Consider the following 26616-nt stretch of genomic DNA (forward strand, 5'->3'; position numbering starts at 1 on the left):
CCAGTGTTTCACCACCCTTATTGTAAGAAGTTTCTTCCTTATATCTAGTCTGAATGTACCCTCTTTTAGTTTAAAGCCATTAGCCCTTGTCCTATCATCACAGGCCCTACTAAAAAGTCTGTCATTTTTCTTATAAGCCCCCTTTAAGTATTGAAAGGCCACAATAAGACCTCCTTGGAGCCATCTCTTCTCCAGGCTGAACACCCCCAACTCTCTCAGCCTTTCCTCACAGGAGAGGTGTTCCACTCCTCTTATAATTTTCACGGTCCTCATTTGGACTCCCTCCAACAGATCCATGTCTTGCTTGTATTGAGGACTCTAAAGCTGGATGCACGCCAGTTGAGGTCTCACCAGAGAAAAGGGGCAGAATCACCTCCCTCAACCTGCTGGGCACGCTTCTTTTGATGTGGCCTAGGATACAGTTGGCTTTCTGGGCTGTGAGTACATATTGCTGGCTCTTGTCCAGCTTTTCATCCACCAGTAACTTCAAGTCCTCTGCAGGGCTACTCTCAATCCCTTTATGCCCAGCCTGTATTGATGCCTGGGATTGCCCCAGCCCAGGTGCAGGACCTTGCCCTTGCCTTGTTGAACTTCATGAGGTTCACATGGGCCCATTTCTTGACCTTGCCCAGGTCCCTCTGGATGTGAGAAACAGTTCAGAGAACACATTAAATTCTGACCTGAAGCCTTAATGGTTACTGCAGGTCCTGCCAGCTCTCTTTCTGTTCTAAAATGTTTTACAATAAGTGATTCTTTCTTCAGTTAAAATGAAAAGATTTGCAACTGGATGTATGTGGCTATTACTTTTACACTGAATGGAATTGAGAAAACAAATAATGAATCCAACTTCTTCAAATACTGTATTTGTATATATAATATATATATAGTATATATACTAAAAATTGCAAACTAAAAAATAAACTAAGATTTTAAAAAAATTAATGTAAATTTAGTAAGAAGGTGATAAAGCTGACTAGATAAGTTGTTTAGGTAGCAGTTAAAAAAGAGCCATTGTAAAGTCCATAAGTGAAGTTAAAAAAAATCACAAAGCATTACTGCTTGAAAGAAACGTTATTTGTACTAGAAAAACAGTGTTAAAACTAAAACTCTACAAGGCCCTGTATATTATCACTTCAGGTGACAGAAATTAGCCACCAGAGGGAGCCCATATAATCCGGTACAAAGGAATTTACTGCACAAAGAAATTTCAGATACACAGATGAATGTTTAAGAAAAAAATTGCCTATATCTAGAAAATCTTACTGTAAATTCTTTATAGCCCATGCAATAAAACATCCCTCCTCTGTACTTAATTTCAGATTAATTCTTATTTTTACAGATTAAACAGAAGCAAGTGAGCTATAAGGAACTTTAACTATAGATGGAATATACTAAAATAAACTACTTCGTTATGTATTATCATTTTAGTTTATTTTGTTCTCAGAATTCAGTATTTCAGAAAGCAACTCATCATCTTAGTATACTAGCCCACAAATAACATGGAAGGGAGAAGACCTACATAGTCCTGGGGAATTTCAAAGCATTTCCTTCAGATTTAGGACTGGAATCTTAAGCATCCGTAAGACCTTTTTTCTGCAGCTGTTTCATACACCAAGTCAGTGTAATTTTTACATTGCACATTTAGATTTATCTGAGGAGCTATGTTCCTCCAGCCTAATTAATAAATACATCACACAGAGAAAGACTTTCAACATTCGTTCCATGAGTTAAAATACTTTGCTATGAAGAAAAGTATTTTTTTTAATCAAGAAAAAGCAGTGTTTACCACACTGGACATTTCCATTTCATTCTTAGAAGACTGATACCTCACTTTGCCTCCCAGATTTTTGTAATTATCAAAGCTGCATAACTCTTAAGTTAATAAAATGAGTATAATAGAAGCAGTAACTGTAATTAACATCACTAGCAGTTGGTGTCTCTAGTCTTTGACACTTCATAACTTCTTGTTAATTGATTCTTTTACTGCTGAATTTGCCTGTGCTTTTCCTCTGCACCATGTTATAAAGTTGATATCAACACAATAATTTAACACTGTAAAGAAAATTAAAGGTGCAAACACTTCCACACTAAACACACTACCTTTTCTTTGAATACTTTGCTACTAAAAGAGTTGAAGAAATTACATTTGCTATTGCAAAAGCTTTTATTTGGCCCCAGAGAATACAAATAGGATTTGAAAAATCTGTAAAGCAGCAAGTACAGAGTTTGTATAACTGCTCCCACTAAATTAAAAAGCAAAGTGTTATTTTTCTTACAATTACTATGTTGTCTAGCAAAAAAATCACACTAATAACATAAATGACTTGAAGCGCACAATGCTCTAGGACACATTAGCAAGGGTCTTTGGAACTCAGGGACTCAGAATCCTAAATGCAAGATGGAGATTCCCAGCCACAACGTCTCGGCAATAGCTAGTCCAAGAGGTCTGAACACTGAATTTTCACACCTTTATCCTGATCAGACCAACTGAATTTGAAATCCTAAGATTCATACTTTTCCTTTTTTAATCTTTACTGGAAAATTGCAAAATACACAGGAAACATTTGAAAATTGTTCCATGTACAATCTTACCTCAGCCCACTCAGATATCAGCATTAGTGGATCACAGAAAGAACATGAAACAATGTTATGTTCAAAACACCTCGCAGAGGTATTGTAAGATACCTGCTAAACATATTTAACAATTTAATATAAATTCTCAAGTTCTACTCTGTTATGTAATACATCCTCACTCTGAAAAAGCCTTTGTGCTTCTATAGCAGAAGACAGAGATACTAGTCAAGAGTCCCAGTGCTGAATAGAAAACAGCACTACTGAAATTCTGTATTCACACACCTAGTGACTCTGTATTCATGCCCTAATATTAAAGTGAACTCTTCATTTTTCCTATAATGCTAGATACACAGTAATGTGAGATTGTCTTTTTATGCTAGTCCAGGAAAGTCATATACACCACACCCGAAAAGCAATACTTTCAGAAAGTACTACTCAATTTACTGCTTAGTAAAGAAACACTCCATATACAATCTATTAAAATGGGTAATTTTGTAAGATAACCAAATAAACTCATGCAACTGTTGCAGCAGTTCAATAACCAGCTTTATAGACACCTGTTCTAAATATATTAATAAACTTCTATTAAATAAAGTTCTGAAATAGAATTTATACAGAAACACATAGCAGACAACACGTAGGTTGTGCAAGAAACTGAAGTTTCTTGACAAATTTCACTGTCATACCAAGGAACAGTATAGTTTAAAAGCTTCCATGAAGGTCTACTCAGAGCTACAAATTGCCACGTTTTATGAACACAAATGTTATATGTACATAATAATTTGTGGATTTCTATGGATTATTTAATATTAAACCTAATTAATTTTGAAAATTTGAAATAAGTACATTAAAAATATAACAGATTAACAAATATTTGTTTGTTTGACCTTTTATTAGGAGTGGAAATCTATAATTTCAAAATCAACATTTCCTACCCTTATTTTTAATCTCTTACCAGGTCTCTCCTTTCCAGTTCCTTTTGACTCAGCAAATTTCTGTATTAAACTCTCAACTGTAGTATTTGTCATGTTATTAATAAACTCTTCATGTACCTTCAAAAAATAGACACCACACATAAAAAGAACTTAAAAAGCAGTAATTGAAAAAAATGTAATTAACTTTAAGAAGTGGTTTTCTTTAGAGTTAAGGATCCAAATACTTCCCTATAAAATATATTAGAGGGCTTCCACAAATTAACAGGCATTTTATGAAGGAAATCCCTTCTTTGTTTCAGTATTAGCAAGTGTGACTACAATACAGATACAAATTAAGAATGGAAGAATATAGCTTGATGACAGGTCTAGGATTTACATCCATTTCTTCCATGTAAACAACTTGTCTATGTATCATATTCTGCATTTGTCAGCAACATGTCTATGTCAGGAATATGAACAGTCTCTTAAGCCACCACCAGTTAAGGGTGTGAACAGTAACTACTGTATTATCACAGCTCCCACCTGCTTGAGTAAAAGCATTACTATCGTAATGTTTTTGGTGTGATAAAGGAATAATCACATGTTGTCAATAAGGAGTTTTTCCAACAAGACAGTATGCATATGCTTTAGAAATAAATAGCATGACCCTTGTGACCATCATTCATTAGCAGAAAACCTCAAAACTGAAGAGATTATCGACTCTTAAGTGTATGCAAATAAAATTACACACAAAACATCTAAAAATTAAGGTCTACTTACAAGGATTAATAATTAAACCAACTTACAGCTAAAGAAAAGATACTACAAAATCTGTTACTGAACGACTTTTGTTCTTAAAACCCAAAGTGTGTAAAAAAATTTAGAAACTTTTCAGAGAGATATAATCTCAAGTTTTAGTCAAAGAAAAGCACAGGTACCCTAATTGTGTGAAATGAGTGCTACTTCAGTATCTAGGGAACAGAACTTTGAAATACACTAAAAGTTCTCCAAATTGTCAAAATATTTTGTTTTCTGTTAAGACAAAATTTATTCAGACTGACTCTGTAGATTTTGCTATACTGAACTTATAAATGGAACAGGAAGCCATCAAAATTTGAGTTTATCTTGAACTCACCATCATTTGAAAGATGTGATCTTGTAATTAACACAAAGACAGTAAGAAATGTTCCATTTAATGGTTAAGAAAACTATGTAGCATAATTCAAACAAAGAAATGATAATATAAAAATTACCTCTCCTATTTGTAAATGAATTTCTTTTATGGTATTTGACAATGATTCTATAATGTCTTTCATGCGAAGAAGGTGTGTTTCTTCAATGTCTTGAAATTTCTGTAAAGCAATACAAACAGTTAATCATAATGGAAATATTTCTTGAAATACTAAACCTGAAATTCTAGTAATTAAATACACTAAATGGAAAAAAGAAATCGGCCTTTTTTTCCCCCTCCGGACCTTGATCACGGTATTTACAATGTTTAAGAAAGGAAGGTGTGGAATTCAGAGTTACAAAATAATGTACTTTAAAATATAATATATCGTTTCATAACCATCATCCAATTCTTTTACTTAGCTCTTTAACCGGCCACGTAATCTGACCTATTTCTACCAAAAGAAAACAGGGTTAGAGGATCCTTAAAAAAACCAAAACCTCTTCTTATTCAGGAGTCTCGTTTTTTCACCTAAACCCAGAAATCTTATTTTTGGATCTGCTTTCCACCTCCTTCTTAGCACCCTCTCCTCCTTCTCACAATATACACATGCTTTCTCTTTTTCTAGTTAAACCTACTGTTAAAGAAAATGTATTTTGAATTAAGAAATTTAAAGTGCTGGAGCTACTAAATGGCAGAACCAGGCCTTGTCCCTTTTATAGCCCTAATCCAAGGCTGGTTTAAAATTTAGTCAAGTTAATCAGTAGGAGAATAGAGAAACAATAGCTGATCAATTTGTATACACAGGTGCTCTCAGAAACGCAGGTGTTTTTAAAAAAAATAGTATATGTGAATAGGAATTGCTTGTTCAAAGACTAATTGTGCTTGAAGGACTATGTGAGTTAAAGCAGGCAGAAAGGAGATCATGATCCGAGGAGGACCTTGGAACCGAGGCAGAGACTGGAACCGAATAGATGAATCACCTGGGACAGTCAGGTGATGGATTTGCAGAACTGACAAGGCCAAAGGGAACGTCTAAAAACCTCTGGACATTGACTAATGATTTTATAAGTGTGTACTAAGCTGTGCTGCATCCCTTTGTTCTCTGCCACTCACTGAGATAGTGGCTCAACTCTGAGTTGTGATTAAAGCAAGCCTAGTGGTACCCACCATCTGTGTGAATTTTTCCTTTAACACTTACATCCTTTGCTTCTTTACATATGATTCATTTTTTTGATTTTTAAACTCACCATATATAACCTTTGCAGACTTCCAGCCAACAGCCATTTCAAAATCTCTTCCAGTGTTTTCAATGATGCCTTCCTAGCCAAAGATCAGAACTAAAAATGTCCTCATCCTCCCCAACAGACAAGTATAATTGTCTTGAAATCTTTGTTTACTTCTTCTCTTTGCTAGTTCTCTTCCTACTTCTGTAACTGTCCTTTCAAGTGTGTCCAGACTTTGACGCACCACTTAATCCTCTGTCTGGTTTGTACAGGGTTTTCTGAAGACCATCTCTCCATGTTTCACACCTCCTGCTACTGTGATTCACAAACACAATTCCATACAGACAAGTACTTCTAACTTCTGAACCCTCAATCTTCTGCCATATTTACGTGCCTCTCTAGCCATCAATCAAGGGGATTAAAATTAGTTTTTGTCTCCAGCAGCCTTCCCCTTAATTACAGAGGATACGGTCACCCTCTGTGATATTAGTTATTTTACTGATTGCCTTATTATATAAACTATATTCCCTTGCTTTCAAAACTACTTATGGTACTATCTGCTGTCAGTCACTATTGGTGTGTCAACACATGTACACAATGTGTCCTTCCAATGTGTACCTGTTTCCACTACTTAATTTTAACCCAAACACAAAGTCAGCTTTTGAAATTATGCCAATGATGTTTCCTTCATGTTTGGTCTGAACTCCCTATAAAACTCATCAAAACAGAGGTACCAGTCTCCTTTAAACTCTTCTCTATAATTTATATCAAAACAGTTGGCCATTCAGGGATATTTTTGGTCTTATGTCAGTGGAAAGCATCCCCCTTCCCCAACTGTTTCCCTATTTCTTATTTATTGTTTATACTTAAGACTGAAAATCCTTGAAGCAGAGCCATCTTGGCCTTGTACAGTATCTAATACAAAAAGGTTCTGATCAAAGAATAAAATGAGCTACTATAACACAACCATGTAATTCATATCACAGATATAATCACTAACCAAATTGTTTACTTTCACTTTTGAATGACCAGTCCATTGAAAAAAGATGTACTAAAATAAATCTGTAATGTTAATGACACCACAAATGCAAGCCACTGAGTGTTTTAAGGTACAATACAAATGAGAAATCATCATCAACAGGATCTTTAGCTGTCCAAGTTTAAGTAAGCGTTACTGCTGTTTATAAACATGCATGTTTTCCTATAAGTTTTACAATGTTTTTTAAAAAATCATTCTTGAACAGACTGCTCAAAAGCAGAATCATCAAAACTCAAGTCTATGCAGTTCTAGATAGGACCGAAGACTGTTGGAAGAGTAATTTAGCACTTCTAGCTGTTTGAGCCTTTCCAATAATTGACTGGGCTACCTGATTTTAAAAAAAGCTTCTAGCAAGGTGAAAAATCTGGCAAATAAGATATACTTTCTTAGCAACTGCACAACAATTGCATAAGACAACCTTACCCAGAAGAATCTTTCAACGTGAGGAATTTCTGTCAAATCCAATTTCTAAACAACAGTGAACTATATTTTCCCATGTCATGGTTTAACCCCAGCCAGCAACTAAGTACCACACAGCTGCTTGCTTAGTCCCTCTGTCCCAAAGGGATGGGGAGGAGATTTGGGAAAAAGGTAAAATTTGAGGGTTGAGATTAGAACAATTTAATAATTAAAATAAAATATAATAATAGTGATAACAACAACAACAATTGCAATGAGAAGGGGAGAGAGGAATAGAATCCACAAGGGAAAAAAACAAGTGATGCACAATACAATTGCTCACCACCCACTGACCAATGCCCAGCCAGTCCCTGAGCAGCAATCGGCAGGCCCTGGCCAACTCGCACCAGTTTATATACTGAGCGTGATGGTGTATGTTACGGAAAATCCATTTGGCCCATTGGGGTCAGCAGTCCTGGCTGTATCTCCTCGCAATTTCTTGTGCCCCTCCAGCCCTCTCGCTGGCAGGGCCTAAAAACCTGAAAACTCCTTGACTTAGTATAAACATTACTTAGCAAGAACTAAAACCATGGGTACGTTATCAACATTATTCTCACATGAAACCCAAAACATAGCACTGCACCAGCTACTAAGAAGGAAATTACATCTATGCCAGCCAAAACCAGGACATGCTGCTTCTTTAATCACAATAAAACCAGCAAAAAATAACAACCTGCAATTCAAGATTAGGAAGATAGTATGTTTCAAAATTCAGCCTCTCAAAATCACATATCATGAGTCACTTCAGCTGATAACTGCAGGTGAGATTGTAAATGACAGAAGAGGAACAATAAGTAAATTTTATACAACAAGATTGGTGGAGTTTAACTGAGAAAAGGAACAGCTAAATGAGGACTACTACATGATTTCTGGCGTAACACCACTGCAATTCAAAATGTTTGTCCTCAGAAAAACAGAATGTGAACAGTATAAGGCAGATTTAAGCTAAGCCTACTGATTTTGCACTGAGTCAGCTGAGAATGCTCACACTCCTCATTGGTTTTCTTTTCTGAACTAGTATGTTTCAGGTGAAATGTACTCTAAATTAAGATAATCTAAGATGTGTTTCATGTAGAAGTGGGCTTCCACATATTCATGGGCACTGTTATTTTTCCTACTGCATCATCTTTAAAGTAGCTCTCCTACAACCAAACTGTAGATGCAGCTACACCATTATACTTAAAACAAATTCCACAGGTATGACTTTTACTGGCAGAATGGCAATTTTTATTTCCAATGTGGCCAGCTGTGGAAAGTGACAAGGTGTCCATTATCATGTTAAGTGAAAATTAAAATTTTAATTAAAAGGGCTGCTGCAGTTAAGGAAGTAAAGATATTTAGGTAAGCGTGGTCTGTAGAGAGAGGTAACTTTGTACCACTTTTGTACTGGGAAACAACCCAACCCAACCAGATCCTAACCAACTTCCCCATGCTCCCTGCTTACCCACTCCCCCCCTGCCCCCCCACCGCCACCTCCCAAAAAAAATCCAAAACAACAAAGCAGCCCAAAAGCATGGTGAGGTTTCCCCAGCTGTAACATCTGATACAGTAAAAAGATTTTTTTTTCCTCCTCTACATCTCAGCCTGGTTTAAATACATAATACCTACCTAATAACACAAATAAGAAAGCTGAAGAAAGAGCACTTTTATATTCTGTCCCTAGATACAAAATAAGCTGTTACTTTTGTCTTCTTCTGTTGTAGATGATTTTCAAATGGATATTTTTTTTAGTACATACTGAAGAGCTCAGCTATTCTTCTTGCTGAAAGCCCCTACATTTTCCTCCACTAATTCACTGACAACAAAACCCATTTCATGTTTATCTTCTGTCAGTTCTAAACAGGAACTCCTTTTCGTTACTTGCAGCTTTCTTGCTTACTTGGAACAAGTTTACAGGGCAATTTAGCAAGGCCAGCTTATTGAAATCATACTTGTTAAATTTTTTCTTACTGTTTCAAAGAGCAGTAAGTCAACTGCTATAAACACATTCTCCTTCTTGTAAGGTAAAAGTATAGACTGCAGACAGCTTTTGTGAGACTATAAAGATTTAAAGCCACCTGACTGAACTTGTTCTGCAGTGGATCAGAAGCATTCACAGGATCTGCTTCAGTGGCGGTTCAGTAACTTCCAGAGCAAGGCAAATAACAAACAGGGTGGGAACTTCCTGATCCAGAAGAGCCACACACTATACAAACCACACAATGATGGAGTTACTGGAATGCTTACTGAGCATATACAATAGCTACACTAACAGGAACACTACAAAAAATGTTACCATTTTGGGTAGCAGCAGTATGTATTCACATGTCAGTTTGATCCCACCTACTATTACTTCTGGAAAACTTCCAGGAGGAATGTTACACTTCAATGATTCTTTTGTTGCTCTTATATTATACTTGCTTCCAAGAATTGTTTTAAGATACATATTGGTTAAGTTTAAAAGGTTGCCTAGACTAAAAATTCTCAAGCGCTTGTAATCATACATGCCAATTCCAACCCTAATCCTAGTCAAACTGCCCTAGGCATTTTTGATACCATAATTGATATAAAAAAGATAACTGATATGCAAATGTTTTTACTTAAAGATACACAATGCTAAACAAACTGCCACGTGCAAGTGAGTCCACACCAGTGTCACACATTAAACCAGCTTAAAGATGCAGTTCTCTCCTCTTGGTACTACATTGCCTCTGCATTTGTGCCAGCACAAATGATTGTGAGATCTCTTAATTAACCAGACCATAAGTGTCTCGTCTCTTCTGGGTTAAAGCCAACCTTCCTTCAAACATTAGTTTTAGCTGGATTAGTTCTGCAAGGTAGTTCCTCACACAAATAAGTGACAAAGGAAGAAGCATGGAACTAGGACAACTGCTGTATTTATCAGCAGTACTCATTTAAAACATACTGAAAACACAGCTTCACACATCAGAGATGAGAGAGAAGTACAACAGGCCGTATGGCCTCAACCATGGTACCCATGAGTTCTCTTATTGAATTTTTATTTTAAATAAAGTGTTATTATAGCAGTGAGTAACTGCAATCATCACTGTTTTACACTTCAAAATAAATTCTGAAATAATATTTAAAAGGGACAGATTTTTTAAAAGGAATGAAGAATAATCATAGAATCATTTAGGTTGGAAAAGACCTTTGAGATCATCAGGTCCAACTGTTAATCTGGCAGTGCCAGGTCCACCCCTAAACCACGTCCCAAAGCTCCACACCTACATGTCTTTTAAATACCTCCAGTAAGGTTGAGTCCAGTGACTCAAACACCTCCCTGGGCAGCCTCTTCCAATGTTTGACCACCCTTTCAGTGAAGAAATCTGTCCTAATATCCAATCTAAACCTCCCCGGTGCAGCTTGAGGCAATCTCCTCTTGTCCTGTCACTCTGTCACTTGTTACCTGGTAGAAGAGACCCACCCCCACCTGCCTACAGCCTCCTCACAGGTAGTTGTAGGCAGCAATAAGGTCCCTCCTGAGCCTTCTCCTCTCCAGGCTGAACAACCCCAGCTCCCTCAGCTGCTCCTCGCAAGCCCTGTGCTCCAGACCCTTCCCCAGCCCCGCTGCCCTTCCCTGGACATGCTGCAGCCCCTCTACGTCCCTCCTGCAGTGAGGGGCCCAAACCTGAACACAGGGTTCGAGGTGCAGCCTCACCAGTGCCCAGTGCAGGGGGACAGTCCCTTCCCTTGCCCTGCTGGCCACACTGCTCCTGACACAAGCCGGGGTGCTGCTGGCCTCCTTGGCCACCTGGGCACACTGCTGGCTCATGCCCAGCCGGCTGCCGACCAGCACCCCCAGGCCCTTTCCCACCAGGCCCTTTCCAGCCGCTCTGCCCCAGCCTGTAGCGCTGTGTGGGGCTGGTGTGACCCAGGTGCAGGACCCGGCACGGAGCCTTCTTGAACCTCATCCAGCTGGCCTCAAGCATTTGCAATGCACATAACCAAATTTAACTCAAACTGGAAAGAAAAAGCATAGGGAGTACAGCTCCTTCAACCAGAACCACGTCAAGATACTGCACAAAAAGATGCCTTCTGTGAACTCTTCAGGGGCAGATTGTCAAGACTCCTAATGTAACAGTCATGTCAAGAGCAGAATTTTGCAGTAGCATGCCTGTGCAATTCTTTGCTGCAAATGCCTGGATGGAGGGGTGGGAGAGAAGAGTTCTGGTATGTGATATATGTGGCTTCCTTTCTCTAACAGCTGTGTTGAGCATCTATTCAGAGATGAATTAGATCGGATTCTAACGAAGTTCTCGAAGTAGGAAAGCAGTTTACAGTTTAGGACAGGGCAGCTTTTTACATGCCAACCTAAATAATACTCATGCTGTGAAATCTTAATTTCCAAGGAGTTACGGAAAACCCTAACAATTAGATGTCAAAAATACAAATATGACTGAATCTCTCTAATAATTTCATCTATGCCTAAAAATTGAACCTTTGAAAACAATGAAAAGTGCAAATAATTTTCAACTAAAAAGAAATTTCCTATCTTGTAAAAGCTTTACTAAACCAAGAAACATGTAGAAATAAATATGTCAACCATAAAAATCAGAATGATGATGTTTGCTTTTTTAAATCTGGGGCAGTAAAAAAAGTCTGGTATCAACAGATTTGAAAGAGAAACTTTAAAATGTAACAAGCAGCAGCATATGAAATGATACAGAGAACTTGATACCCTCTGGAACACAGATCAAAAGCCTTTAAAAAAAACCCTAGAAACTTCAACAGATATAAGGACTTTTTACAACCTCAGGTAAACCCTGGGAAGACACTTTAGCAAATAACTAAATGTTTTGCTGCAATAATAATGAAAAAACCATGATGGATCCCAAAACGTAAAACTCCTATGAATCAGTTCTGGAATTAGAGCAATTCACAGGATTTCCCACGTGATCACAATGCATCTACGATATTTCCAGGAGTTCATTTTGTTTTCTTCCTGACAATATCTTCAAAAAGTCTTTCTAGACTGCTAGTGCTCAACTGTGTCGTTCAAGGCCAGTGCCATCACAATATACATGGTCAGTGTTTGCCCTTCAAACATATTATTTCTGACATAATTGTTCATATTAATTTCCAAAGGAGACCATTCTATCTTGAACCACTTTTCCAAAAGCTTTGATTTCAGATGCCTTCATAGATGAAATAGCATATATTCATCTATTTTAAAGGTAACTCATTTAATGTAACACTTACCTGTGCAGTTTCTGTCATTTTCTGTTCAAAATCAGATTTAAATGCAGCATATTTCTCCACATACAGTTTATAAGTATCTGTAGCTTTTTTTGTTTTAACTGCTGCCTGCAGATCAGTAAAAAAAAAAAAGTGTCAAATGTCACACATACAATCTGACCCAAGGTTTTTAAAGTCACTATTAAAAGAAAGCCTGGGATGATCTATAAAAAGTAACCAGGGGCATATCAAAACAGTTAAGTGTCATAACAGAATTTCACCACCAAATAACTCAGATTCAAGCCATTAGAGATTTCTATTTAAAGGTATGCATAAACCACATAAAACAGTAACCAAGCAATTACTTCATTTAAATCTCTTCCCCTTATCAGCAATGACAAATCTGTAATACACTTACTTTGAAATCAAATTTGTATTGCTGAAGTTAACAAATTAGCTCCTGTCAAATATTTAGATTTGCAACAGGAATGATGCAGGGTTGTGCAATTCTGAAAGACTCAATGGTTAAAAACCCAAGAAGGTACAGTTCTCTGCTAGAAATGAAGGAAGCAATTTGTAAGTACAGACATTACATCAACGAGAGTTTTAAGATTAAGAGGTATTTGAAAGTGAAGCTAATGCAGAACACACTGATGGCCAAATTTATGCAGCACGGTGTTGTTTATAATAGTCCTTTTTGTCTTTATAATTTATTCATTTTTTTCTCCCATTATTGGTTACTAATAATTAAAAAAAAAATCTTTCTGGGAGTTTCTCAAAAGACAAAGCAAAATACAGGAGAATCCCAACATTACATGCAAAACAAAATTAAATGAAGTGATTGTTCGTGTTAGAGAAGAAGTTATTTTCAAAGTTTACAGCATGACACAGGATATGGATTTTTTCAAACCTTCGATATTCTTGCTATTTCCTACTTAAAAGCCAATGAAAATAAAAATAAACTTGAACACCAGCATTTTTCTAGCCTCTTTGTTCAACATGCCTACTTTATCTCATTGAAATTTCCCATCAGTTGTAACTCAGAAGAAATCCTGAGTAGTTAATGATAGCAGTAAAGATAGCTGTGTATTTACTATTTGTTCTAGCTCTGAATACCTCTCCTTCCCTCTTTCAAATTAATTTCATCTCTCCCACAGTAAAAACTGTTTATCACTTGCAATGACTTGCAAAGCTGACCACTATCTATTAACTCAAATTAATTAACACAAAGATGCCCTCAGGAAAGAGTTATATTCTGCAATTTCCAAGAGAAAAATAACTGAAACTCATGAGCAACAGGATAGTACTAGCACTTGTTCACCTGGGGAAACATCAACCAGGACTTCAAAGGAAAAGGAACCAAACCTGCAGTTCCATTTTTCCAGTTACAAAGAAAGCTTAAGCAGATCTTAACCATGTAGTCTTCTAAACCCAGCGTAACAGAGCCTGAAAACACTACACTGCATGAAGAATATGGATCCTTCAGGCATTAAAGGGAAAGCATGACAGGTTGTATCCAACTCACCAGTTACTTGTTCTGAATTTTACTTCATGATTCCTAACTTTGCACATTCACACAGGAGAATTACCAAGAAGAAAACAGTCCCAACTTGCTCTCCAAATGCCATTTACTACACTGCAAGTACAAAGTGCTCTATGAACACTTCCTTTAAAAAATAATTAAGACTACTTAGCAATAAGGTTATTTCAAACTTAACCATTTAAAAGGAAGGAAATGCCAAGTTAAAAGACTTCAAAACCAAGGGGTTTTGTAGAGCGTTATGTAATTGAACACCATATGCATAGTATTTTGACAAAATCAAAATGTCCTCTGTCTCTTGTAATGTTTAATGAAAGCAGAACCTAAGTGTTATGTGCTGAAGAGCACCTACAAAAACCAACTACTCAGCAGGACAGACAAAATGATAAAACACATGAACACTGTATGATTAATTAGTAATCTCTTCTGAAAACAGGACATGTCTATTCTCAGGTGCAGCAACTGCTAGAACTCTATTTAGCAGATTTACAGCAAGTGAAATAATAGGGATCAGTCAACGAATTTTTGTCAAGTCACTATAAATAGAGAAGTTCACATGTCAGAGAACAACAGGAAATTATTACACAAGTTCACACTGACTTTCAGCTGCAATGAAAATTGCAAGGTCTCAGATATCTCAGATTATTCAATAAAGTATTTTTCCAAATATTTAGCTTTGTGATAAGCTCTCAGCATATTGGTGCAGATCCTCTGCTTTCTGATTAAGAAGTTATTATGAGATTTTGACAGAAAACACTTCTCATGTGCTAAAAGTAATAAACCTATTCTCTACCAAAAATAAATGAATACAATCTTTGTCACCGTGTTTCTGAAATTACAAGTGTAAACCTGAATAAAGACATGACTGAAGAGATGTGAGGGTCATGGTCACCTGCTCACACTGGAAACATTTTTTAAGTATCTGCAAAGCATTAAACTATGGCCTATTGCTCAAACAGAAGTATTTAGGGGATACGCATAAAGCAGTAAAAAATGGCCTTCATCCTACAGTGCTTCCTCTTTCTCCCTTCTCATGTAGACATCAGGAAGACTGGACATTTTTTTGTTTCCAGCTGAAAAATGATAATGTTACATTTTAAAAACAAACCTTCTATCACGTCAACTTTTTCTACTGAAAAGTTTCAATCTATTTAAAAGAATTCAGAAAAATTATACTTTGAATACACTGGTAGGAAAACACCTGCCAACCCACATATTTCTGATTCATGTCTAGAATCCAACAATGACTATCACTCGAGACAGAAGCTTGGAAAAATACATCTATATCAAAGACAAAACAATCAGAAGAACATGGTCAAAGGATCACTTTTGTCACCAGCAAAAAGACAATAACCAACTCTATCGCTCCATGAAGACAGCGGTATAAGAGGCACTAAGACCATTCTAACAGGCAGGGTTCTACACAGATCAGGCAATTGGAACAGAAATAGGCAGAGGTATCAAGATTTAAAAAAGAGAAGACATCATTACAGACAGGGAAACATGACCTCTTTTTCTCTACTATTTAGTTTCCTGAAAACAGGAAAAAGTTACAGTGATGCCAGCAAGGTCAAGGGAGGTGACCCTTCCCCTCAGCACTAGTGAGGCCACACCGGGAGTACTCCTCCAGTTCTGGGTTGTCCATTGCAAGAGAGACATGGACATACTGGAGAGTCCAGTAAAGGGCCACAAAGATGATGAAAGGACTGGAATATCTCCTCCATGAGAGGGCTGGGATTTTTCAGCCTGAGGAAGCGAAGGCTTAGGGAGGATCTTATCAATAGATATGAATACCTGAAAGGAGGGTATGTAGAAGACAAAGCCAACCTCTTTCCTGTGGTGCCCAGTGACAGGACCACGGGCAATGGGCACAAAAAGAAACACAGAAGGCTCCCTCTGAACATCAGGAAACACTTTTTTCCTCTGTGGGTCAGCAATGGAACAGGTTGCCCGCAGAGGTTGATCTTCGGAGATATTCAAAAGCTCTGGATATGTACTGGGCAACTGGCTCTAGGTGGCCCTGCTTGAGCAGCAGAGTTGGACAGGATGATCTCCAGAGGTCTTTTCCAACCTTAGTAATTTTGTGATTCTGTGAATGGATTGCACTCCCCCAAAACCCAAGGACAGTATTAAATACAACATCAAGATACACATCGCTTGGGTTTTTGGTCCATAAAACTGGAACCTTCTAAATTAGCACTGAAAGTAAAGTTAACTTCTTTTTCTTCTCAATGGAACAGACTTCAAATACTCATGTAATTAGCTACTTTGTTTCACTGAAAGGACAACACAAAACCTCCTACTCCTCAATTCAATACCAAGGCATTGAATATTTACCTAAGGATATTTATCCAAAACCATCATAGATGCTTAAAGAATTACATGCAATTTCTGTAAAAGCCACTAAAAAAAATTATCATATGATGCAAATACTCAAAAAATACAGGATTAGAACTGCAGTGCAGTTAGAAGAGATAAGGAGTAAGTGTAAACAAAACATAACTAGGTATTCAAAATGTCATGCACATTATGAAATAGTCACAATTACTACTTTTAACTACTTATAACCCCTTCTGAGCATTTCACTTACTAATACAAGGTGAATACAGGTTACTGATTGACAAGACTACGAATTAAAGTAAGATGTCACAGAACTACCTTATCAACTTCTCTCTGTGTTGCTCCTTCCTTTTTCAAACGTTCTTGTTCAACACACTTTGCATTGTAGTTTTCCTTTGATTTCTGTAAGGCCTGAGTGATACTTTGAATATTTTGCACTGCTTCCAATGTTCCTGAAACATCTTCTTTAGTCTGCCAAATATCATATGATTGTCAAAACCAATCCATTTTAATTTTAATGTTAACTAGTCACTGGACATATTTAAGAAAAAAAATTAATAACCTTTTTGTAAGCTTTGATTTGTTCATCTCCATACTTGTGAACTTCTTTTATTAGCTCTTGTAATCTTCGCACAAGATCCAAGTGACAACTTGCTAGTTTTTCTGTTGAGGTTTTGAAAACATCCCAAACCGGTGCAAATGTCCTAGATTGAGGAAAATAGTATTTAATGTTCATTTGGATTTTTTCCTTTTAGCTGTATATGATCTATTTTTAAAATAGTGCTGAAGTATATAAGTTCACAGAAGTTCACTTCTGTTTCTAAAACTGCAACAAACAAAACCTGCAACAACTGCTACATATTCTTATTAAATAATTTTCAAATGTTTTTGGAATCCTATCTACTAATTTTTCCATGGTTTATGTTTTACCTGTATTAACTCTAATGAGTAAAACACAGCACAGGTCACTTAATCTTCTCTATCATCAGCACACAATAATGCCAAGTGGTATTCCTAAAGATGATGCAAGAGCAGCTCAAAATACTTTAACATGTAGAAGTACTTTTATGCATATACTTGAAAAGTACAAACAAATCAGAAATTACTTGGTTAGTTAAGTTTCTAGTTATCTTACATCATTACAGCTACAAGATACTGGGAAAAAAAATTGGCAAAGATGGTCTGCCAGTAAAAGGGATTTACTTATTAACAGAGATTAACTGTATGGGACAGGGAGGTGGGGGACAGGTCATTCCTCAGATTCAGATTTCTATACTGAATGGACTTCTCCAGCTACGGCTTCTCTACTAAAGACACACTCTTACCTCAGTTTCCTAGTTAACACTGCTGAAAAATCAGTACTATACAGTTTTTAAAGCACTGAAGTTCAAACTAACATGCAGATACAGAACCTTTGAAGAGCAGCAGCAACTGGTATCAAATTATGCACTGACGAAAGCTCCCTTTCTAGCTGTTATTACTACAAATAAAAAAAAATCTAGCCTCATCTAAGAAGTCTGAGTTCTTGTTGGCATCATCTTTCTAATGAAAAAACAACCATCAATCATTCAGTTTTTAAAAACATACCTCACTTAGAAAGCTTTAATTAAACTATGGAATAAATCTATTGAAAACTCTCATTCTTAACATCTCTGAGGACAGAGAAGACACTCCAGAAAGCAGAAATAATATAAATAAATAAATTTATTGCCACATTTGTGGACCACATGTTCCCTCCTCAGAGTAATTACCATAGGGTTGGAAGCACAGAATAGAAAGTCACGTTCTTTATTATGTCTGAAAAGAACTCAGCTTTAAACACAGAGGAAAGACAGTTCCTCTGTGTTTGGGCTCTGGATTTTTTCAAACTGTGAACAAAGAACTGTACTGTCTTTGTTTCTGTCATAGCTGCATGATATTTTGCATGGTTACTGAAGAACTAACAAACATTTTTAAAGGTGACAAAGTTATGGTACCTGATTATTTTATTGATGATGTTGAAGAATCAAGCTTGAATCTGTGCAGTTATGTATTTCTTTCTTACGTACACCTACTTACCCAAGTTGTGTGTAATTGCTCGCTGATTTGGCTAGTTTTGTCATTGACCTTGAATATGCCTCCTCTATTGTAGCCCTGTCAAAGAAAGCCATCAAAAGCATAATGGAAATTTTGAAGATATTTGAAGACGCATGAATATGCATTCTAAAGGTCCAAAACAGGACTATTTTCTTTAGCTGAAAATGACTCACTTTAATGACACCTCAAACACCACATGCAAAATCACAGAAGTGTATTTTAAAAATAAATCAAAGAACCCTGTGACAGAATGTTGCAGGGAACAGAAAGAAGTAAAACCTAGGGACTCAAGACTTGAAAAAGACTATTCCTTCCTTCCTATACTCTGCTGTTCCCCTCTGACTTTAACATTCTTTGGTAACAGTCAGAACAAAGTGACATAAAAATCACCCACCTAACACTGTCTAAACACCACAGATTTACAGAGCAACAAAATCAAATATATTTGTAATAAAAACATTAACATAAACAAATGGAATGCTTACCAAGAAATAATGTTAAATAAAATGCGGTGTTTTGGGGTTTTAAGTTCCCCACATAATGATATTGGAGTTTGGAAAACAGTAAAATAACATGCTATGAAAAGTATTGCGTTCTACTATTTATACTCGTCTTTGAAGAAGGTTGTCTCAATATATTCTGATCTTGGAAAACCTCTTCCATACATAAATTTTCATTACCCTTTCCTGCACTCAAACCCACAATTTTATTTGTCTTTTGGAAATTCAGAATCCAAGGGTCAGCATAGATTTCCTCTTTACAGCCTCTGCTGGGCCACTTGCCATGGAGTAGCAGTCACACACAGGGTATCACAGCAGTGAATCCCTGAAAGTCCCTCCTCCATTAATCTTCCTCACCCTCCTATTACTAAGGTAAAGAGTAAACACTATTTTAATTTTCCACCCTAACTCAGTATTCAGTACATAGTCTCTACTCAGATTTAGAAGCATCCTGGATTTGAGTATATACTGTAACTGCCTTTTCCTGAAAATGCAAAAGCTTGAAGTGATTTCTTTCCTGCTATGTAGTACCTTTATTCCGGGGCTACTGAATAAAAAGAGGAAAAAAAGGGAGATGAAGAATTCACCCCTTTCAAGTTATACCATGGCTATAACTAGTTATTGCTGAGGCAAAGGTTTTTATTTCTCCTTTACAGCAACACTTTCCAAGCAAAAAGAACAAAGCAGCAGTGGTCACTTGAAGCAGAGGGGTGTGCATTTAAACCTAGTGAACTTACAAAATAACCATCCGATCAGTTGGACCATCAGTTTGGAAAAGGGTATTAAACTGTAAAATGCAGTAACTCAATTACATTTTAAATACCATCTACAAAAAAACACGAAGTTATTCACCATAAAAGAAGTCAATTAACTTTATCCTCCTTCTACATATGTACATATTTTAATGATAAGAAAAAGTTCAAGTTTCCAAAGTTTGGAATTCTTGCTCGCTGCACAGCAACAAGCACATATACACAGACACCCAGAAGACACACTGACAGGTTTTTTAATTTCCATGATGAACAATATATTTCCATTAATTACGAATAGCTTCTGTAGAAGTTTTCCAAATCTGATAGATCAGTGCCTTTTTTTTTTTTTTTTTTTCTTTTAAACACAAGATTTCTGACCAAAATCCACACCTTTTTTTCTTTGGACCAATTTACAGCATAGTTACCTGAACAGTCTCCAGAAAACAGGAGTTCCACAATCTACCACATAATATCAACAAACAACAGTTACAAACACTAACAACTGCAAGATGCTCTTATTGACCAGTTGGGTACATGTATCTACATTTGTTCTATTGACTGACCTTCCAGAGTACTGTGGTGCACAATGTAACACTGTATAAACGCCTCAGTAAATTAATTTTTACCCACTTGAAAATCTGTCTTTGCTTGGGATCTGTTAAACATTTAAAAGTTAAACTGGAATATACCCACTGCCAGTTTCTTATGACCCAGGAGATTCTTTTTATGACACTCACAGGCAAATGGTGCAGAAAAATGTTTGAAAGACTTCTGGAGAAAAGCTAACACAATACCTATTCAGTCCCTAGCTGAGCACAGTGGCTTCTCACATGTAAACAGTTTAGGTGTTAAATACACACAAACACAATACAGTTCACCTACAAAATCTTCCCAGTATTTAAAGAAAAAAAAACCTGTGGGGACAGCCCAACCTTTTCATATTTTTACATCTTTAAAAAAATTAAAATTCTACATGCTTTACCAAGAATAGAACAAAGATATCTATCTTCCAACAGATAAGTAGATAACCTGCCCCACCCAAGATTTATCAACATTGAGCACATTGCTTGCCACAAAATTCACTCCTTCAGGTGACATATTTCTGAACCAAAGATCCAACTGTGTCACAGTTCTTTTAGTACTTAACCATTAACAAGTACTCAAAAACACAAATGAAAAACTATTAAAACACTGTTGAAAACTAAATTGGTATTGACTAACTGAACAGAGCCAAGAAGGTAAACTCTGCTCCTTCTTTGGAACAGCAGATACAGTACAGAAATACTATATTATGTACACATTTCAAAGTTTGGGGTATTTTTTCAGAGGAAACAACCATGTAATTTCAGAGGTTCTTATAGAAGTTTTGGAAGAAAAATCTTTAAAAAATGCTTAAACTGTCTATAAATTTAAAAAAAAAAATCCCACATCCTATAGAATTTTTCTTTTTCATTACTATTTCTAAGGAGAAAAGGGAATGATAGATTCTTCCCCTATGAGGCTGCATACAACCAAAACACAAACCTGAACAGCAAAAGTAACAGGTTGGCCTCATACAGATGTGTCCTTTGTGCCCTAAGCAGTCTACACATCCAAATACACTCAGCCATCTTTCCTTTCTCTGTGAGATCACTCCATAAAAAAAGCAAATTATCTGGGTAGTCTGGAGACTCCAGCAATCCTGACTGAACAGGTGACTACTGTCAAACAGTACATACAAAGGTTAAGTACTCTAACTTGTTGAAAGTAGTATCACCAACTCTGATCTGTCTCTACTTATTCAGTAGTTTTCACTCTCCTGTGTCTCCACTTCTGAAAAAAAGGTGGCCAATATGTTCAAAAGGACAGATGTGAAGAAAGTTCAAACGTATGTGTTTAGTTTTCATAGGCATTAGTTCAGAAAATCAGGTATTTAAAAGCCAGGGCACAAACCCACTAGATTTAGGAGGATCCTAATGTTGTTCATCCAGTCACATATTCACACTATACTCTGTGAAGCAAGGAGGAGAACACATAATTGTGTGCAACATATCTTAATCTCTTTGAAATAAACAAAGATGCAAAATAGAACATACTCAAGAGACAACTGGGCAATGTTGTAAAATATTGTTGAAGTACTGCTCAATCTAATTTCTTTTGAGATCAAGAATTTAACCTATGGCAATAAATGCATGCTACTGCCCCAGTTTCAGCTAGGACAGAGTTAATTTTCTTCTTAGTAGCTGGTACAGTGCTGCATTTTGGATTTAGTGTGAGAATAATGTTGACAATACACAGATTTTTTTAGTTGTTGCTGGGTGATGTTTATACTAAATCAAGGACTTTTCACATTTCCCCAGCTCTGCCAGAGAGCAGGTCCACAAGAAGCTGGGAGGGAGCAGAGCCAGGAGAGTTGACCCAAACTAGCCAAAGGGATAGTCCATAACATGCTCATGCTCAGCATATAAAACTGAGGATGCAGAAAGAAAGGGGGGATGTTCAGAGCAATGGCATTTGTCTTCCCAAGCAACTGTTACACATGATGGAGCCCGGCTGAACACCTGCCTGCCGGTGGGAAGTGGTGAATGAACTCCTTGTTTTGCTTTGCTTGCGTGTGCGGCTTTCGATTTACCTATTAAACTGCCTTTATCTCAGCCCACAAGTTTTTTCACTTTTACTTTTCTGATTCTTTCCCTCAATCCACTGTGTCCAGTTCTGGGCTCCCCAGTTCAAGAGAGACAGAGAACTGCTGGAGAGGGCCCAGCGGAGGGCTATGAAGACGATGAGGGGAGCGGAGCATCCCCCTGATGAGGAAAGGCTGAGACAGCTGGGCCTCTTTAGCCTGGAGCAGAGAAGACTGAGAGGGGACCTTATCAACATCTACAAATATCTTCAGGGTGCATGTCAAGAGGATGGGGCCAGGCTCTTTTCAGTGGTGCTCAGTGACAGGACAAGGGGCAATGGGCACAGACTGAAACCCCAGAAGTTCCATGCGAATATGAGGCAGAACTTGTTTACTTTGAGGGTGACAGAGCACTGGAACAGGCTTCCCAGAGAGGCGGTGGAGTCTCCTTCTCTGGAGACATTCAAAACGTGACTGGATGCAACCCTGTGCAACCTGCCGTAGGGGAACCTGCTTTGGCAGGGCATTAGACTAGATGATCTCCAGAGGTCCCTTCCAACCCTGACCATTCTGTGATTTCCTGAGAAACTGACTGACATCCTACAGTAACTTCACAATGGTAGTGAACGGCTTCCCTGCCTAGCTACAGGCACCCATAAACTCACTTAAAGTGAGGATACCAAATATTTAAAGTCCATCTCTTTCTTTGAAACTACAAACTATATGCCACAAACATAGTCATTAATCTCTAGTCTTAAATGTTATTTGATCTTGTTTAACTGTGGAAAAAGAAAAGTCACCTTCTTGACAAATCACTAGAATTAATTAACAGAAACGTCAGCTGAAATATTTTTAATATGTGGAGAAAGGTCCAGATACTTTATTGATTGATTGCAAAGGCAAATTTTCTTTAAAATTTAATTTGGAGGAGCTTATAGAGTGAAAAAAACTAGAACGCCACATTCTTTTTACTAGGAATGTTATAAATAAAACTTGACTGTTAATTCTACATATCACTATAATAAAGCAAAGAATCTAAGACAGATATAGCATCAAATTATTTTTACCCATTTACTTAAGACCCTCCTCCTTAATATCAACATAAATAAAATGGAGCATGCCCAAAGAATACAACATAAAGGAGATAAGCAGAATGAGTGAGAGAGCTTCTGATCTAAATATGGAGGTAAATCAAAATGCAACAGATGTAAAACTAATAAAATTAAGTGTGCCCAGGTGATACACAACTTAGGTCTATGAGCTACTGCTATAAAAACTGAGTGATTCCAAAAATTAAAGCATGTTTCAAAGGAAGGATCCAGGCACTCACAAAGATAACACAAAGCAAACATTTTTAACAGTCAATATCAGAAGTACAAGCTTCTGATTGTGAACCTTAAGCATTTCAAGGTAAACACGAACAGTGCGATATCCCTCTGCTTAACCCAATGCAGGATTTCACTGGAACCCTGTCTGACTTCATAACGAGTTCTTTGGAATTGGGGATTCCTGAAACATAAGATTCCTTGGGTGGTGTAGTCTTTACAACAGGAGACTGCCCATCACATATGGAGTCTGGAACTCACTTGTTTCTTCTTAGTGGAAAGATTTTTCTCATTTTCTCCAATTCACTTTGAAACTATGCAAATGTCAGTGCAACAGAGTACCTTCCAGATCTGTGGTGGTTACATTTTGTGGAAATTTAAAAGAAAATCTTTGTTGAGTTCTATTTAAGACCAAAACAGAAATTTTGATGGAAAAGTCCAGAAAATAAAAGCTGTTTTTTTGGTCACCTTTTATCGCAAGAAACTGAAACAGGTCCTCAATCAGTCTCTTGCAAGTTTTTTCCATGTGTCACCTGATGTCAGTAACTGAACTAAGACAAAATTTTAAAGTAGACATACAAATAATTTTGTCCAGAATTCTTAAGTTCAATGTAACAGCAGCAATCTTCTCTCACCAAGAACGAAAACCAGCACTAGGTCATCTGTTTTGGAAGCTGTCACATCTGCAGACTGCAGTTCTGTCCCGTCCACCCCATAAAGAAGAACCTCTACTATTTTCTGCATATTATTTTCTTGTCCCTATGTATCACTGCCTGTCTTTAATGAACCTAGTTTCTCAACATCTTAAAAAGTATAGTTTTTATAAGATCATACTAGCAGTCACTAATACCCCAATTCTACAGCTATGGTCAAAAACTTTGTTAAACTGATAATTTCTGCAACTTTATATTATTGCTTTTCTACCAAACATGATGGAAAATTTGGATTAATTTGAATAAAATCCTGGACACCTAATTTGACACTTCTAGCTTTTCATTCCTGTTTTTTAATTCCAATCCAAAAAATTAGAAGCTTGTTACTAATCAATATTTAAGAGTCACAATTCGGTTCTAAGCGAATGGAATAAAACTATAGATATTCTTGTAGGTTATAAGAGATATTTTAAAATGCTTATTGATTTTGACATATTTGGCATGTTACTGTTAAAGATAATTATAAACTTAAATGAAAACCACAAACAATATATTAAAGAGCCAGGATTACCAAGGATGAATACTTACCTTTCTCTTATAAAGTCTGCTAAGTCTTTTGTTGACAAATGTCCATGTTTCATGTTGTGATAGAGGACATCAAAGCCATTGTTCCTTTCCCCCTAAAGATTAATGAAAAGAAAGTAGAACTATGAAACACAACACGATAAAGCTATTACAGGTCAAATTACAGAACCTACGCATTTTAATAACTGATCAATTTCCATGAAGTACATGATTTCTAATGCTTCAGCTTTTTACCAATTGCTGTTAGTTCCCTTCAATCCCCTATAAGTAAAACAGTCTAAAATCACCTCAGCAGCTACTACGGCTCTTCTAATGGTAACTCTTCTATTATGTATTTCTAAGCTATGTTCAAAGTAATTTATTTTCTAGATTTCTATATGCCTTTTATTCTTTCACTTCCCATCTTAATAAACACATACTACATATTGTAGTCTCTCTTCATTCTCTCATATCTTTCATTATTTTCCACAAACTAAAATGCACACTTTGGGATCACTGGATATTCTAACTCTTCACACTTCATGCATCTTCCTCCTCTCTTTTTTTTTCTTAAATTGGTAAAAAAAAAACCCAAATCACTAATACCTTCCTTCTCACAGGTAGCTTCCCTTTTGAAAGTTAAAATATTTTCCAGTGAGTAAGGTGTACCTCACCATTAAAACTGAGACACTGCCCTAAACACTGATAATAAACGCAGCCAGCTTACCACCACTGTGATGAACTTCCTCTGGACAGGAGATAGCAACAATAGGAATGAAAGGAAGGCATGGCATAATAGCAGTGCTACTATAGAATTTTTAGTATCAGACTACTCATTCCCCTCCTGCCTTCCAAAAGCGATCTATAACACTGCCGATATAAAAGATGCAGAAGGATGCCCTCAGGAAAACTGCATGCATGTTCAGAGTGAAATGGAACAGAATAGAACAGAACAGAATAGAAAGGAATAGAATATTTCAGTTGGAAAGAACCTACATCAATCATCTAGCCCAACTGCCTGACCACTTCAGGGCTGACCAGAAGTTAAAGCATGTTGTTAAAAGTATTGTCCAAATGCCTCACAAACATTGACAGGCCTAGGGCATCAATCGCCTCTCTAGGAAGCCTGTTCCAGGGTTCGACCATCCTCTCAGTAAAGAATATCTCATATCTGAACCTCACCTGGCACAGCTTTGAACTGTTCCCATGCATCCTACCATTGGATCCCAGGGAGAAGAGATCAGAACCTTCTTTGATTCCTCTCCTCAGGAAGCCATAAATGAACAATGAGGTCACCCCCTCAGCCTTTTTTTCTCCATACTAGACAAACCCAAAGTCCTCAGCTGCTTCTCATACAACATTCCTTCCAGCCTTTTCACCAGCTTTGTTGTTCTCCTCTGGATGAATTCAAGGACCTTAACATCCTTAAAACCATGGACCTTTCACAATGGCCGCTCTACATCTCCAGTGAGACGAGCCTGAGGATTTGGCCACACACCGCTCCGAACATTTATGTCCTTTCTCTTCTGGAAAAACATTTGGGTTTGCAGCCATAAAGCGCACCTGATCAGGGAAATTATATAGCAGAAAAATAAAGCTGGCAAATAAAAAAAAAAAACTGGTGATCCAGATCACTATGAGGGCACAAACAGTTGCACTGCTCAGCAGAATTGGTGACAGCAAGGAGAAGGCAGACAGGGATCTGC

General features: G+C 37.0%; 1 protein-coding gene across 5 annotated transcripts in view; it reads right to left on the bottom strand.

Annotated features, from left to right (window-relative positions):
• The window catches only part of FCHO2 (FCH and mu domain containing endocytic adaptor 2), a 100160-nt gene that overhangs the window by 63980 nt on the left and 9564 nt on the right, over window positions 1-26616 (bottom strand). For all 5 annotated transcript variants that reach the window (XM_055698529.1, XM_055698528.1, XM_055698526.1 and 2 more), the window contains exons 2-8: window positions 24935-25026; window positions 18497-18571; window positions 17001-17142; window positions 16757-16909; window positions 12583-12687; window positions 4742-4840; window positions 3530-3626 (exon numbers count right to left, since the gene is read on the bottom strand). In XM_055698529.1, the coding sequence (XP_055554504.1) occupies window positions 3530-3626; window positions 4742-4840; window positions 12583-12687; window positions 16757-16909; window positions 17001-17142; window positions 18497-18571; window positions 24935-24987 (724 nt within the window). In that variant the 5' untranslated portion in view covers window positions 24988-25026. The remainder of the gene's footprint in view (window positions 1-3529; window positions 3627-4741; window positions 4841-12582; window positions 12688-16756; window positions 16910-17000; window positions 17143-18496; window positions 18572-24934; window positions 25027-26616) is intronic.

The sequence above is a fragment of the Falco cherrug genome, chromosome Z, assembly GCF_023634085.1.
Source record: "Falco cherrug isolate bFalChe1 chromosome Z, bFalChe1.pri, whole genome shotgun sequence".
Classification (NCBI taxonomy): Eukaryota; Metazoa; Chordata; class Aves; order Falconiformes; family Falconidae; genus Falco; species Falco cherrug.